Genomic DNA, 15911 nt, shown 5'->3' on the forward strand with positions numbered 1-15911 from the left:
TGTGGTCGAGGTGTGGGAGCGAGAGAGCGAGATTGAACTCTAGCCTTGCACCTTCTGTATTGGCAACCAGCTGTTCGGGGTCCACATGACAACACCGATCGCTCACTATTGGCAGGCACCATGGAGATCTTATCTTGATATTGCGCTATTATTCCTGCGACTACATGGGTATTGCTCCTTGTAATCCCGGTGAAAATTGGTGCAACCACCTGGCGAATCGCGTGTAGAGTATGTGTGCACAATACAGGACCAGTCCGCGCAGCACTAAATGCACCTTCCCAAGCACCTTCCCTGATGACAGAATGAATAGAGTGCGCCTTTGACTCAGAGTGCGGGTTGGTCATTGGGTTCCTGATAACAGAGCTGGCCTTTGTGCCTCAACACCACCCCCCGTTGATGGTCACTCCCACGAGACATCCAACCACCACTCCCCCGTAGTTCAGACATCCCGAACCGTAACCCTAAGATTAGGACCAATCTCCCGCCTCACAACATAAAACCCACTGTCTTCCCTCCTTTCCGTGGTGTACTGATGCTGTTTACTCCTCTGCCACCACTTCTTCTTAGCAGCACGCGAGCACTTTGCCTTGATACAACTAATCCATTTGGAGCATTTGCAAAGCGAAAGTCTGTACCATGCACATTTTCCGCCACTTCCAGCCCCGTCCGCTCCTGCTTGTTTAGCGTTTTGCTTATCACTAGCAACACCCTCGGCTGCGGGCACACCTCGTGGGTGCAGAGCTGGCGGCTGCCGCTTCGTCCGTCTATCTCTCTGGCCCCACTTTGTACGACGTTGAACTCCTTCGATCAGGGACCCGGGGATGAGGTATAACGATGGGTCGGGAGGGTGGGGGTTGACGAGACCGTAGGGGGTGCTGAAGGGTGTGGGTGTGATGGGTTGGAGGTAAGAGAACTTGGTTTCGGAGCGGAGTTCCGGGGTTGGCGCGGCGGTGCAGTGGCTTCGCGTACGTCTGAGGTCGGGCGAAGAATGTGATGCTGGATCATGTTTTGCAGGCGCTTTCTGGTATGAACTGGAATAGTCTGTGGGGCCGGGATGGCGGTGGTAAAGGTTTGTGGAGGAAGATGCCGCTTCATGCTTGACTTTGCTCGCTCCTGTCGGGATGTAGTATCCCTTCTCTGGTTCCTCTCCTATTTTGACTTTGGAGGCTGGGTGCGACGCATCGAAGTCACGGAACGTCTCGACAGCAAACCTTTTGTAGCTTGAGCTAACCGACGGACCTGAAGTTTGGCTCCGTAGTGACAGTACGTCTCTATGTACCAGAGAAACATCGCTCTCCTTCTTGACTACCGTAGACCGATAGAACTGTTCAGCCATGAGAGTTGGCACACGGAGTGGAGATTTGGACCAGGCTGTTGTGATGGATGGGTAGCGTGGAGGTGTATCGGGATCGGCTTTATCTTCGACCTTGATGTGGACTGTATGATGACGGGAGGAAGGCCCTCCGGGCTTGACTACTTTCGCTTCTTCCCTGTAGTCTTGACGTGGAGATGCTGGCGAGGTTGGGTATACCGTGTTATCGGGACTCTCGGGCTCAACTTTTACTCTTGCGCGAGTCTCTTGCTTCTTTCCCACTACTGCTATAGTGCTATCAGTTCCAAGCGCGCTGAACCGCCCAGGTATTTGTATGATTTCGGGAGTCCTTGAAGGCACAACATTTCTGCTTTGTGTACGAAGATCCCGTCCTGAAGAGTTTCGCCTGGATTCGGTGACCTTGGGGAGGACCATTGTATGCCAGGGCTATCTTGCTTGATAAGGTTTCGATAGTATAGTAGATGATTGCGACGCAGAACTCGTTCCCTGTCCTCGCAATCTTCGACGATGTTGCTGAATAATTGAATGCAGGTAGGCGTGCAGGACAGTTTTTAGACAATCGAAATGCTTGGTGAGTGAGTAAAGATAGAGCCCGGTGATGTGCCATCGGTTGCCGACGATGGGACAACGTGATCGGGGAGGGGCCTGGACGCGGTAGATGCTGTGAGGTCTGCAGGGCAATTACGAATTTCGCTGGTCGTCTACTCAGTGTGGCATGTCATGTGTGGGCGTACCTGAGGAAAGGGTTCTTGGTGGACCCGTACGCCCAAGATTCAATCGACCACCTGTTCTTCGCGGATAAAGACACGTAAGCTGTTTTGGTAATGATTTGATGTAAACATGCCCAAATGGAAATGTAATGAAGACGTCGGACCAGCGCAAAGAAGACGATCTTGACGAAGTTATGGCATTGTCTGTCGAATGCAAGATTGAAAAACCTGCGTCAGCTGACCACCCATTGACACTGACACTGGCTCAAATGCGTCTCTTCCCGTTGCTCTCGATGCCTAATACGTCCCATACGTTGCGATGTGGAAACTGGAACATTACCCTTGGAATTGTCCAAACGCAACATTACCTCCTCCGAAAGTGGAGCAAGGGTACCGTCCGATTCCATAGTCGTTTTCGAACAATAAGGGGTCTTTCCATTTGGCGTCCACTCCTCGACCAACTCAACGGCGTAGGGGAAATCCGGCAGCCTAGTGGAACTATCCACATCGACCGTGCCTGATGCAGTGTTGGTAGCGCTGGCAGTTGTAGCTCTGGTAGGGTAGATATGACCCTCAATCAGCGTCTCATTGAAGATGCACTGCCACAGACTATCTCCGGGTTGAAATAGAGTGTTCGAAGTCGCAGGATGCATCAGTAGCGCTTCAGCCAGAGATAGCTCATCCTCACTGAGCAATACAATCTTGTCGTAGGTAGTGCGGAAGTGATAAGCAAAATCATTTTCGTGCTCAGCATTGGTAATTGCTAGAAGCTCCAAAGGTGGAATGTTCGGTACGAGTTCGCCATGGCGGACAGTATCGTTGCTTCTCGATGGCCCCACCGCTATCATGATCGTCCCGTCGTCGCCCGCCAAAGCTGGAAGTATGCTTAGCTGAAAGGTTGTTTCAGACGCGCATTGCCATGCATTTATCTGATCCTTGCTTGCCAGACATGCCATACTCTGTTGCTGCGGAACTTCAACAGGCAACGCAAAGATTCCACGTCGGAGGTTGTTGGTAATGTTGGTACTTGAAGGGCCATTGCTAGCAACGTGTGCTGTCGCATCCTCATCACTGTAGGCTCTATGTTAACGGCGTCCTTATGATTTGACTTCGTACATCTTACTTGGTGGAAGAACGATCTTTGACGGCCAGAAGACTCAGCCCGATCGTAAAGAGCATCAGAAATTGTAAACTCAGCAAAGTTAAGATGCGTTGCCGCTGAGACATTCGCTGCCATATACATCTCGGAAGGCTAGGCAGAGGCTTGTTGAAATTATGGACTTCCTCCCATGACGGTACGAAAACTTCTTTCTCTTCTTGATCTGGGCTGAGTATAGGAGCCGAGAGGATGTTACTCCTTTCGAAAGGGACCGCCTCGATCCCATCCTCGATCTTTCTGATTAGGCATGTTCCCGAATGAATTCCAGATGTGTTTGTTGAGTCAGAGCCCCCGTAGTTGGCTGGGAAGGTGGTATAAATGCTAGGGAGTGGCTGAATGCTGCTGATTGACCGATAAGGCAGCCGCATGAGTGCAGTCCAAAGTTATTTTCGAATAAATATTGATAAAGAATGTATTCCCGGCGTTGGATCTGGACCGGCCAGACACGCAGGGCTGCAGGAAGCGAATGAGAGAATAGAGAGCGAGTAAAAATAATGAGTGCCGCATACCAGAAATAGTCCCACATGAAGGAATATAAACATTTGCTCACGACCTGTTGAGTTCATGAGAAGTATGTGCCGTGCTTGCATATCGCTTTAGCTACGCCGTGCTCATACTACAGCTCGATATCCAATCGAACACCCACCACAAGCAGGGTCTGCCTGTATCTCGGCTCGTGTTTGCTATCAGATCAAGGACAGATTGAGTAAGAGGCTGGAAGTGTAATCGTTAGCAGCCTAGAGTATTGGCTCTGCGCTACCCATATGCGATGGATTGTAGGTAGACTATACGATAGCCGCCCATCCTCATGCCGGTCCTCGGGACGGCCGTGGTGCCTGGGAAGCCAAAGCGCGGACCGGACCAAATGCGAACAGCTGTTGCGAAGAATGGGATCGGAAAACATTGTTGGATTTGTGCGCTATGCGTGATTCTGGGCCACGCATATACTTGCCGGCGTAGAGTATTATTGGCAAGCTGTGCTCGATACCGAGAGATTCAACTGCAGAAGTTGCGAGTGGAGACCTCCGTATTGAATCGAACATGGCTGTTGGAGCAAGCAGCGGGAAAGGTTGCACCGTGTGTCAACGCGCGTGTTTGGTGTGTGACGACTAGCCGCCGCCCAGACGTGCCGCAGGTCGCATCACGGGTCAAAGACAGCGATCGAGCAGAGCTGTCGGCCTGTATCTCTGCCGTCTCGTTCATTTACCGCCGAGTGTAGAATTGCAGCACGTGTGAAAGCTCATGCTTCGTCGATGGCCTAAGTGATGGGTCCAGGGTACGGAGACGCGTCGTGGAAATGTGGGTGGTTGGTTGTGCTAGCTCCACCAGCTCTTCCGAGGCGGGCAGGATCGACCCGAAGCGCGTCAGGAACCCGACCAATACGTTCACGACCCTCCAAAGACACCCCATCAACTCCCCGCCTCCTCTTGGTGAGGAACAAGACGCGCTTCGAATTGTGCAGTTGCGTTCCCGTTCAAAGAGTGCACTAATATCTACCCCGTTATACAGTCTGTTCCCCGGTGAACGCAGAGGCCACCAAGTTTCGCAAATATTGACATGTTTCGAAACAAGAAACAGTGCACCAGCGTCATCTCACCATCGTTTCGAAGACAGGCAATCTTCAGCATTTTATACTGAATTGTGCATATTTCCTACTTCGATAGAGCTGACCAACATGGCTCCCCTGGCGTCATCCGCTCTGTTTCCAAACATGCCAAGCTGAACGAGTAGGAGACTGAGCATCAAGATGCCGACATGCTTGCTGATGATCCCATGTTCTCTGCTAATATTAGACATCTGAGAGAGGTAGCGTGCCTGAAGTGGTTCAAGGCTGCGACAACTAAGCTGCAAAGGTGCTGAGCTCATCCACCCAGCCCGAATGTGTGCCACGATGACGGGAGGAAAAACTCAGCCCCAGATCTGAAGCGTATAATACTTGAGCATGAACCGCTGAGAAGTGCTTTTTCGTCCCTCTCCTCGTATTATACCCACTCCTACGCTCAGCCAATATGGAATTATTACAACCTTCTCCCCGCACAGCGCCCGCCTCTATGACATTGATGGCAAGACGACAAAAGATAAATCGGCTGCTGTTCGCATCGAGCGCTTTACTTTGTGCTCTATCCATCACCGTATTCGGATTGATCAGTTCTGTGGTGGCTTGGATACATGACCAGAAGCATCAGGTGCATGTGTATCATGTGAACTGGCCTGGAAATCCGACCCAAATCAATGTCGAGCCCAAGAATGTGTGGACGGACCAAGGGCACGAGAGCAACGGCGCAGCAGTATATGGATTCTTCCTGGGCATTTTTGGCATGGTGACAGCATGGAGGATGAGAAAGACTGGACAGGTACGGTAACAATGTTCACGGTCTTTTGAACAGGGTACTAAAAGTTGTGAATAGGGTCGAAAAAGTCTTAGCGCCCTTGCTATCCTGTCGTTGCTTGGAAGCGTGTTCTGCCTATCGGCGTTCATCTTCGTCTTCGTAGTCACATACCAGACGACTGGCCAGCACATCAAGGAACCTATCGCATCCAACACAGTCGGCATAAATTACCCATATTTGAGATGGACGCCCGAGACGTGGTTCAAGGCCGTCCTAGATCTTCCTCTGGCTGACAGAGCGCAAGCCGCCGAGATCAAACTAAGGGTTGGTTGCATGGTAGCCTGGCGGTGGATATTGCTTCCTCTCTTACTTGTATATATCATGACCTTTTGCGTCGCAGTGATGACTTGGTCAAGGCGGCGGAGAGACGACGTGCTGGTGCGGACGAGTTCAGGGCATTCTGTGGAGGAGAAGGGGTCACGATGAATGGCATGGCGGTACACATGACATTTAGCGAGTTGGCGAGGTGCATGTGCGAACCTCGGCGCGTGACAAAAAATGTCCCCACCAAGCTCCGACTCTCTTCAACCCGCAATACGAACACATACAAACACACGCACTCCCCTCTCCTCTCCTCTCCCCTTCTCTCCCCGACGAGAGCCTTCGCTATGGGCTGGCTCATCTACCTCGCCGCCATGCCGCCCGCGCTCATCATAGCCATGCGCCTGCTCTCGCTGGTGCTGCCCGCGAAGCCCGCCCAGCTGGTGTCTTACTACGCCTTCGCAATAAGCTCCATGCTCCTCATGCTCTGCTGCGCGCTGTACGGCACCCTCGTGGCTATACCTCTACGCCTTGTGGGCTACGGTGGACTGATCCAGTGGACGGTTGCGCGGGCGTTCAAATGGGTCATGTGGTTGTGCACCGGCGTAACATTCAGAGTGACGGGGAGCATGAAGAAAGAGGGCGGTCTCAGTGGAGAAGACGCCCTCAGGGACCGTCCCGCCATTTTTGTGGGCAACCACCAGACGTGGGTTCACCAGGTCCTTTGGCTAGGCCAACTCTTGACTGCGGCGCTGACACTTCCTGCAGCGAACTCGACGTCCTCATGCTCGGCTGCATGTTCCCCAAATACACGTCCGTCACGGCCAAGAAGTCGCTGAAATACGTTCCCCTACTCGGCTGGTTCATGGCCCTCTCCAAAACCGTCTTCATAGACCGCGCAAACCGCACGTCCTCCCGCGCCGCATTCGACACTGCCGCACACACCATGAAGACTACACGCCAGAATGTCTTTATCTTCCCCGAAGGCACGCGCTCCTACGCCTCGAAGCCTGAACTTCTACCCTTCAAGAAAGGCGCCTTCCATCTTGCCGTACAAGCACAAGTCCCAATCGTGCCCGTCGTCGTTGGCAACTACTACCACGTCCTAGACGTAAAGGGCAAGAGGTTTACCCCAGGCGTGGTGGATGTAACAGTCCTGCCGCCAATACAAACAAAAGGAAAGGGACCAGAGCACGTCGATGAGCTGCTCAAGAAGACAAGAGATGCTATGATGGATGAGCTGATTCGGCTGAGCCACGTCTCAGGCACGGGCAATGGCGAACCTCTTCCACGAACTAGCGGCATCGATGGGCAGGAGCGCAGTGAGCTGAGGAAACGGAATTAGAACTTCTGGCACATATGGCGTTAGGTGGTGCTTGGTATACATTGATATCCCAAATATGGCAGCTTCGATACTGTCTGGCTGGTTGGCGTGTACATAATCGTAGTTTTAGTGCAAAGATTGTTCATACTCAAGATATCCCAAATCAAGTGCGATGCCAATGCCAAATATGCCCTGTCCTTTTTGAGAGGAGAATATTTACTTGCAGCGTGGTATGATCCAAAACGACTCAGAGAATACGAGCTTCCATAGTGTACGAGGGTTCAAGCTCGGCAAACCTTCCCCGCCTACGAAAGTGCTCGGTGCGAGTTACCCCACAACTACCCCTCTCGTTACCCAATGAGGCAATCCCGCGCTGGTTAGACGCGTGAATGCTGGGCAGCGTGTACCTACGTAGCATATATAGCCATGTTGACGACCATGAGAGGGATGTTTTCTTGTCGTCATCCATTCGAGCAAGGTGAAAAGGAGGTTTCAAGATAACCATGGCAGCAAGACAACCAGGATTGACCAACCTAACGAAACCCGGAAATGCGTTCAGTGTCAAAGGCAAAAGCGCCATAGTCACTGGTGCTGGATCAGGTATCAACTTCTCTTTTGCAGCCTTGCTTCTCAGCCATGGCTGCTCTGTCCTTATAGCCGATCTTTCGCTTCGCCCGGAAGCAGAGCAACTGGTCAAAGAATACAGTACAAAAGAGCAAGGGAAACCACGAGCTGTCTTTTTCAAGACCGATGTCACAGATTGGCCGCAGCTGGAGCGCATGTTCGAAGTAGGCATACAAGAATTCGGCAAGGTCGACATTGTCTGTCCAGGAGCTGGCATCTACGATCCCTACTGGAGTAACTTCTGGCATCCTCCAGGCGTCGATGGCGGCGCGAGCAGAGACAAGGCGGACGGGGGACGGTACGCGACTCTCGATATTAACGTAACACATCCCATCCGCACGACCCAGCTCGCTATATCGCATTTTCTCAATCCGCCTCCTGGTGTAGATAGAGTGAGTGCGCGGAATCCCAAGAGAGTTGTCATCATCTCTAGTATTGCGGGCCAGAACCCCAACCTCCATGCGCCAATATATACGGCGGCCAAACACGGGATGAACGGTTTTGTACGGTCTCTGGGTACGCTCGAAGCGGAGATGAACATCCGCGTCAATGCCGTCGCTCCGGGCGTCATCAAGACACCACTGTGGACCGAGCATCCGGAGAAAATGACCTTCATCGACGAGACCAAGGATGCGTGGGCGACACCCGAAGAAGTGGCGGTCGCCATGTTGAGATGCTTGCAAGAAGCCGATCTGGGTGGAGGCACGATCCTTGAGGTGGGCGCGAAACAAACGAGACTAGTCGAGGCATTCGTACGTATTGATGGAAAACATCCACCCGAGTGTGTGACTGTGTGCTGACAATTGGCAATACAGAACGATCCGGGTCCGAGCGGAGCAGGTCATACTGTTAGCAATCTCCAGGAACAATACAAGGAGGTGTACGGATGGCTGAACCAAGACGGATGGGGCAAGACGACTGGCAAAGCAAAGTTGTAATATCCAGCTATCAACATGGAGAAGCCTGAAGTCGGCCTTTTGGCCGAAGCTGCCCTGGATATGTCCGCGGGAATTCACGATGATAAGCTAAGAATAACATCGCGATAGTGTATAGCCGTGGGTTGTTGGTAGAGCAAGCTTCCTCAATCGTATGACAGTGCATTACTCTGCTCCGAGTACCGCCACGTGGGATCTGCTCAGGCATCGCGTCCAGCCACGTTCATCCCGAAGCGCGTCTTGATGGATGGGCCGGACGACAGTGCTCCGAGAGCGGCAAAATTTCTGATCGCTAGCGGTTACTCGAAATGACCCTCACCGCTGACTGAGCTTGACTTCTGCCGCCATTGCCACCGGTGACGCTATTTTTCCATGGAGGGGCCGGAAGGTGAGGGGCGCTACGTATGAAAGGCCCCACCCATGCAGCTGGCCCAACAACACTTTTACATCACATCAGTCGACAACTTTCCTCACCTCTACTACATATCAAGTGCTCTCACAAACACTTGCAACAAACCTTCAATCCCAATTCCATACACATATACCCCTCACAATGCCTAGCTCCCTCGAACAGCTCAAGGCCTCCGGCACCGTATGTATACTCACATGCGCAACACCAAGCGTATGGAAGAATTATAGCTGACCGACTTTCCCTACAGACCGTTGTCGCCGACTCTGGTGACTTCGCTACCATCAAGAAGTACCAGCCCCAGGATGCGACCACCAACCCCTCGCTCATCCTCGCCGCGTCTAAGAAGCCCGAGTACGAGAAGCTGATCGATGCGGCCGTCGCATACGGCAAGAAGAACGGCACCGACCTCGAGAACCAGGTCGACACCACCCTTGACAACCTGCTGGTACAGTTTGGCAAGGAAATCCTCCAGATTGTCCCCGGCAAGGTCTCGACAGAAGTCGATGCGCGCTTCTCCTTCTCCACCGAGGAGTCGGTAGCCAAGGCCCTGCACATCATCGACCTCTACAAGGAGATCGGTATTGACAAGGAGCGCGTTCTCATCAAGCTCGCGTCCACATGGGAGGGAATCAAGGCTGCTGAGATCCTGCAATCCAAGCACGGAATCAACTGCAACTTGACCCTCATGTTCTCCCAGGTCCAGGCCATCGCGGCTGCTGAGGCCGGTGCTTTCCTCATCTCTCCCTTCGTCGGCCGTATCCTCGACTGGTACAAGGCCTCGACCAAGAAGGAGTACTCCAAGGAGGAGGACCCCGGTGTCAAGAGCGTCCAGCAAATCTTCAACTACTACAAGAAGCACGGCTACAAGACCATCGTCATGGGCGCATCTTTCCGCAGCGTCGGTGAGGTCACCGAGCTCGCTGGTTGCGACTACCTGACCATTGCTGTAAGTACTACGCGCAGGCTCTATCCCTGCACATGTGACTAACGAATACAGCCCAACCTGCTCGAGGAGCTGTACAACTCACAAGACGACGTTCCCAAGAAGCTCATCGCCGAGGATGCCAGCAAGCTCGACATTGAGAAGAAGAGCTACATCAACAACGAGGCCGAGTTCCGCTTCTTCTTCAACGAGGACCAGATGGCCGTCGAGAAGCTCCGCGAGGGTATCTCGAAATTTGCCGCTGACGCCGTCACCCTCAAGGACATCCTCCGCAAGAAGATCCAAGCGGCATAGAGTGTATAATCCGATAAAGGAGATACACCGAGCATCTGAACACTCTTACGGCTTTCTTCGGTTTTGATATGAGACATGACGGGCTGGCTTCCAATAAATAGATAGTAAAATTGACATCAGATGTAAAACACCATCTTTTCGTCCTCTCCGTGATATGCTGAAACCTTCAACGTCATGAAAGTGTAAGAAAACGATAGAAACCATGTCAAGTGATGGGCCCTCAGGGCTATTAATCATTCGTCGGATCTGGCCCGGCGTTAGAGACCGTTGCGTCACTACAGCCCCGCATTCGGCCGGTGGAGGCGGCTTCAAAGCTCACCTCTAGCCAGCTGTACATCTCCCTCCCATCTCCTCCCCAACAACGCCTCTTTCTGTCACAGATCCCAAAATACACAAGTAATACCATCAATACCCATCACATAACCGTCACAATGGTCAAAGCCGGTACGTATGTTTAGAGTAGCTTCACGAGCTTGCCCTGTTGCGGGAAGGTGGGGTCAGCTCCTTGCGTAAGATTGAGCAGATTATTTGCGACGACACGGTACTCAGGTGTATCGTAACGCTCGAAAAGGTCAATTGGACAGCTTTGGGACTCACAAGGAGTACCATGCTGTCAGTTGGTACCTGGGGCTTGTCGTTGGACTTCTCCAATCAGCTCACCGGCTGCAAGACACCCTGATGGCCTTCCGCTACATCGCACGCGCATCAACGCGCTACAGAAGCTTGGTGGAGCTTGAGGCTCAGAAAGAACGGATATGCTAATGCAAACGCTATAGTCGCCGTCCTCCGTGGAGACTCGAACGTCAAGGGAACCGTCACCTTTGAGCAGGCCGACGAGTCCGCCCCTACTACCATCTCATGGAACATCACCGGCCACGACGCCAACGCTGAGCGTGGCATGCACGTTCACGCTTTCGGCGACAACACAAACGGTTGCACGTCTGCTGGTCCTCACTGTGAGTACAGACCTACACCTACACCTACACCCCAACAGCCCTGCAACGGATACGCAGGAACACCCACCCTGCAGATCTAGCCGCCGAAATGCATACCCATACTGACACGCCCACCCAGTCAACCCCCACAACAAGACGCACGGCGCGCCCGAAGACGACGAGCGCCACGTCGGTGACTTGGGTAACTTCAAGACCGACGGCCAGGGCAACGCTCAGGGCAGCACCACGGATAAGTTGATCAAGTTGATTGGCTCCGAGAGCGTCATTGGCCGCACCATTGTCGTTCACGCTGGAACTGATGACCTCGGCAAGGGCGGACACGAGGAGTCCAAGAAGACTGGTAACGCTGGTCCTCGTCCTGCTTGCGGTGTTATTGGCATCTCCAACTAGATTGTTGTGTGTTAAGAACGTAAACGATGGGGAAGGATTAGGGTAGCTTGACGAGAATCAATCGCTGTATCCTATTTCTCGATCGATTGCATGATGTAAACGTGGAGACTATATTTGACATGATGAGTGTGCGATCGTGTGATAATGAGGATCGGACAGAAGAAATATGCATTCGTATTGCCTACGTAGACTAAGTCACTACCACGACCACCGCCCCAACCATCTCCCCGCAGCTGCCACCCACCCGCTCTTCCGCCGAGATGACCGAATCTCAATTGTCCGAGCGCAGCAGCTGGCAGCAATACGTACCAGGTCAGGTTGCTAGTGGACGGGCTAGAGTGTGTCCTAGTCCCCCATGTTGCATCCAATAAAAATAGATGGTGGATCGAAGAAACGAAGACCCGAGCCGTGAACTCCACGCCAATGCAGAGAAAGGGTATCGATGCTTACAGTCGAGAGATAGAGAGTTGTTGATACGCCCCCAATGTCGCAACTTTTTTTACCGATGAAGGGTACGCAAAGAGAAGCGGACTGCTGAGTGGATGTGATCAAGGTCAGTAGCAATGGAGGGAATGATGAATGAGAAGCCATCCTCGCTCGCACTAGGTGCAGACCTAGAACGGAGAGGGGAGCTAAGAAGGATTACAAGTTGACGACACGAGTATCGTCGTTGAGGAACTGACGGCGATATCTCGCTATCTCCACAGCGATGCCGTTGGGGTCTTTGATGTTCTTCTGACGAAGTTCCTTGAGCACGCCGCGGAGACCGTCATTCCAGCGCTGCTTTTCCTCGGAGGTCTTGCCTGGGTTCGCTGTGCCGAGCTGGACGAGCAGTTTGTCACCTATATGATTACAAGTCAGTTTCCGCGCAGAGGTATAGCCGTCATGAATGAAAACAAAACACAACGGAATTAAGACAAAAACGCCTCTCCCAACGCACCAGTAATAGCAACTTCCCTAAAGTGCTGATCGGGACATTCAGGGTCGTTGCATGCGCCGCCAGCTAGTTCGTACTGGCACAGCGGCTTCTCTGGGTTGATCTGATGACTAAAAGTCAGGGACAGGAAGCCACCATTTATATCTTGAGCATAGTTGGGATGATAGCGATAGGACTTGAACATTCGCAGCGGGCTTTCGTACGGAGTAAACCTGGCTGGCTCGGGTTCTTCGTCCTGTTCGGACACCTCAGGCACCTGGTCTGCATTAGCTAGGCCTCCGGTATGGTGGTTGACGTACAGGTCCGCCAGTGGCCGCCGAAGACGTTACCTCTGGTTGTAGCTCGAGCGCTAGATCATCAGCGATTCCAGCGTCTTGGTGTAACGGGTTGTACGCTGAGATAGACTTCCTCATTTCCGGCTCTGGGGTAGACTCGTCGTCGGATTCACTATCGTCAGAGCTTTCATCAGATGATGTAGCAATGTCCATAGCGCCATCTCCCGCCTCAGCTTGAGCAGTGGGCTCATACTGATCTGCGGTGGATTCTTCGCCGGCCTGGACATCCGGCATGTCTTCTTCGACGTCGGGTGGCTCGTAGGCTTCTTCTTCTTGCGGGGAGGCTTGCGAACTTTCGAGCGAATACTCGGGTTTGGTCTGCACCTCTATTTCTTCTTTCACGGGTGCTTCGGGAATAACGACAGATTCTTCTGGCTCGTATTCCGGCTCGTACTCTTCCTCTTCTTCCTCGTCTTCGTCACCTTCGGAAACAGACATGTCGACTTCTCCTTCTTCTGACGGCGAGGGGGCAGTGATAGGTTGCTGGACCTCTTGGTCCACAGCAGCACTGGCGTTGGCCTTAGCTACACCGATCGCATTTTGTATACTCGCATCAGCTTTCGATGAATCACTTCGCGTGTTTTCAATCTGGTCTTGCTGAGCTGTCGAGACAAAGGCTGGCGCCGAAGGATTCAGGGTCCGAGTGCCATTGGTAGGTGAATCCTGTGGGCTAAAATGTATCTGTGATGCTGCTGGGTTGAGGGCGCCTTCTACAGGCATGACCTGTTCTGGCAGCTCTGGGGGCTCATAACTCTCCTGTTCGGGCTGAACCGTATCCTGTCCAAGTCCAGGGAGTGCCATTGGTATTGAAGTTTGTTGGTTTGAAGCTGAAAGTAAAACCGGTGAAGCATCGTTGACTGCGGGCTGCGATGCAGGTTGCGTTTGATTAGGTGGGGAGTTCGAATCCGAGGACTGCTCGCCTTCGATTTCATCTTTCTTGGCTCGTAATTGCGCATGAGACATGCCCTCCGTGTCGACACCTAGATCTTCCAGCTCCTTGGTCAGCTGCTCCTTGTCCCTTGCAATCCTCTCGTTCTGCGCCGTTAGCTGCTCCAATTCCTTGGTCAGCTGAGCCATCCTACTCGCGTTACTCGCAATCTCGGCATCCAGGGTAGGCAGCTTAGACTGGATCTCCGCCCGGCGAAGACGATTTGTGTCTCTTGAATGTGATGGGAATGATACAAACTGGGTCGTGGATGTGGGAAGCGAAGCTGGAGTGGAGGCCTGGAGAGATGGCACTGGCGTCGAAGTCTTTTGGCTCGTGGACGGTGATGTCGCGGCGCTGGCTGCTGCTGCCAACCTATCCCGCTCTCGCTTTTCAGCGAGCTTCTTTTTCAGTGTCTCGCGCATGGCCACCAACTGCTTCTCTTTGTCCACTAGCTCCTTCTCGCGCGCGACTGTGTTGGGTGTTTCTGCGCCTGAGGTACCGATAGCAGCGGCTGATGGGGTTGCTGGCATCGCGCCGGAGTGGAAGTTGGGAAGGGTGCCAGGAGCCTGACGCGAATGCTGACCTGCCTGAGGAGCGGGCTGATCGTCGTCAATGTCCATATCGCTGCCGTTGGACTCGTCTTCGCTAACATCTATTATCATTGAATCATCTTCCTGGTCAGCATGCGGACACTGGCCCAGCGGCCGTGTGTGTGGAGTAGAAGAGTTTGGTAGAGATGCTGGCTGAGGTGCAGCCGGAGCAGGTGTATTCGATGTCGAAGACGCGCCCATGAAGAGACCTGGAATGGCAGAGAAGGATGGGGTGTAGGCGGCGCTCGTGGGTGTATGCGAGCCGGGTGTGATCGGCGGCTTCTGTCTCGCCTTGATGGCTTCCAAGCGCTGCTTAATCAACTCGGTGTTGCGCGCTCTCTGTTCGTCTGTCACAGGCGGCTTAGCAGCCGGCGGGGTCGCGGGCTGGGGCGTCTTGGTGACTGGCGCAGGCGTGGTGGGTTTGGCGGCGGCGGCCTGTTTCGCAGCCTTTGCGGCCTGGAGACGTGCTATGTAATCCTGACGATGGCCCGGAGTGCTTGGCGACGCGACAGACTTGGGCGCATCTTGCGCGACGGGAGTCACTGGCTGGACGGCGGGCGCCTTGGAGACGGCATCGTTGGCCTTGGGTGGCAGGATGGGCGCAGGCTCCGACGGCAGATTTGCGCTCTGGTACAGGCCCCTCAGCAGCTCGGGGTCTAGCTGCTCATTGGCCAGGGCTTTGTACGAGACGTTGTTGCTGTGCAGAAGCTTGATGAACTGCTTGGCCGCGTCGCGATCCTGCTGTAGCTTGTCCATGAGCGACGGCGAACTGTCGCCTTCACTCAGCTCGCCATCTTCGCGGTCGCTGTCCGTGACTTGCTGTACGCGCTCGGGCAGTGGAGGCTGGGGAGGCAGCGACGGTGGGGGAAAGGCCATGCTGGGGAAGGGCGGCGGCGGCGGGAGGTTTGGGGCACCTGGAGGGAAGGAGCCACTCTGGAAGAGCGCCCAAAGGTTGGCATCGGGCGGAGGAAAGGCAGGGAACGGGGGCTGCTGGCCGTTCTGCGCATACGGGGCGAGGTTAATGCCCGGGATGCCCGGCAGCTGCTGCATGGGCGGGGGATGCGCGTAGTTGTTTGCCATGACGCGCGGTGATGGAGGAGCGTGGGCAGTTCGTGAGATATTGTGCATCGCGACAGTATCGAGAAGTGTCCGTGCACGCGCCACCCAATCACGACCCCGGCTGTTGCTAGGGGCCCCAGCGGCTGTCATTGTTTACAACAACTTTACGTGCAGCGTCTGTACCAGCAAAGCCTCCCTAGGGTTCCTTTTGCATGTCTGCACCCGCGTCCCCGCATATCACTGTACATACTGGGGCAATGTCAATCAACTAAGCCCAAATGACCCCTTCGGCTACGACGACGACTGCACCACGACAACACCACCACCACTC

At 53.6% G+C, this 15911-nt stretch overlaps 6 protein-coding genes across 6 annotated transcripts; 4 read left to right on the forward strand and 2 right to left on the reverse strand.

Annotated features, from left to right (window-relative positions):
• Positions 1–439: 439 nt before the first annotated feature.
• J4E86_000140 (uncharacterized protein) lies at positions 440–1747 on the reverse strand (the record flags this gene model as incomplete). Its single annotated transcript, XM_051440716.1, has 1 exon — positions 440–1747. One exon carries the CDS (start codon positions 1745–1747, stop codon positions 440–442), a length of 1308 nt encoding a protein of 435 aa, XP_051306887.1.
• A 4480-nt stretch (positions 1748–6227) lies between these two features.
• J4E86_000141 (uncharacterized protein) lies at positions 6228–7198 on the forward strand (the record flags this gene model as incomplete). The annotated part of the gene is made up of 2 exons (XM_051440717.1): positions 6228–6559; positions 6622–7198. The coding sequence occupies 2 exons, from the start codon at positions 6228–6230 to the stop codon at positions 7196–7198; spliced, it is 909 nt and encodes a 302-aa protein (XP_051306888.1).
• Positions 7199–7680: 482 nt separating this feature from the next.
• On the forward strand, positions 7681–8739 carry J4E86_000142 (uncharacterized protein; the record flags this gene model as incomplete). Its single annotated transcript, XM_051440718.1, has 2 exons — positions 7681–8553; positions 8617–8739. The coding sequence occupies 2 exons, from the start codon at positions 7681–7683 to the stop codon at positions 8737–8739; spliced, it is 996 nt and encodes a 331-aa protein (XP_051306889.1).
• Positions 8740–9289: 550 nt separating this feature from the next.
• On the forward strand, positions 9290–10385 carry J4E86_000143 (uncharacterized protein; the record flags this gene model as incomplete). The annotated part of the gene is made up of 3 exons (XM_051440719.1): positions 9290–9328; positions 9396–10094; positions 10146–10385. The coding sequence occupies 3 exons, from the start codon at positions 9290–9292 to the stop codon at positions 10383–10385; spliced, it is 978 nt and encodes a 325-aa protein (XP_051306890.1).
• A 431-nt stretch (positions 10386–10816) lies between these two features.
• On the forward strand, positions 10817–11731 carry J4E86_000144 (uncharacterized protein; the record flags this gene model as incomplete). The annotated part of the gene is made up of 3 exons (XM_051440720.1): positions 10817–10829; positions 11162–11341; positions 11460–11731. 3 exons carry the CDS (start codon positions 10817–10819, stop codon positions 11729–11731), a joined length of 465 nt encoding a protein of 154 aa, XP_051306891.1.
• A 642-nt stretch (positions 11732–12373) lies between these two features.
• Positions 12374–15601, reverse strand: J4E86_000145 (uncharacterized protein; the record flags this gene model as incomplete). Its single annotated transcript, XM_051440721.1, has 3 exons — positions 12374–12573; positions 12672–12924; positions 12968–15601. 3 exons carry the CDS (start codon positions 15599–15601, stop codon positions 12374–12376), a joined length of 3087 nt encoding a protein of 1028 aa, XP_051306892.1.
• Positions 15602–15911: the final 310 nt, after the last annotated feature.

The sequence above is a fragment of the Alternaria arbusti genome, assembly GCF_024043155.1.
Source record: "Alternaria arbusti strain BMP 1465 chromosome Unknown scaffold_1, whole genome shotgun sequence".
Taxonomy (NCBI): Eukaryota; Fungi; Ascomycota; class Dothideomycetes; order Pleosporales; family Pleosporaceae; genus Alternaria; species Alternaria arbusti.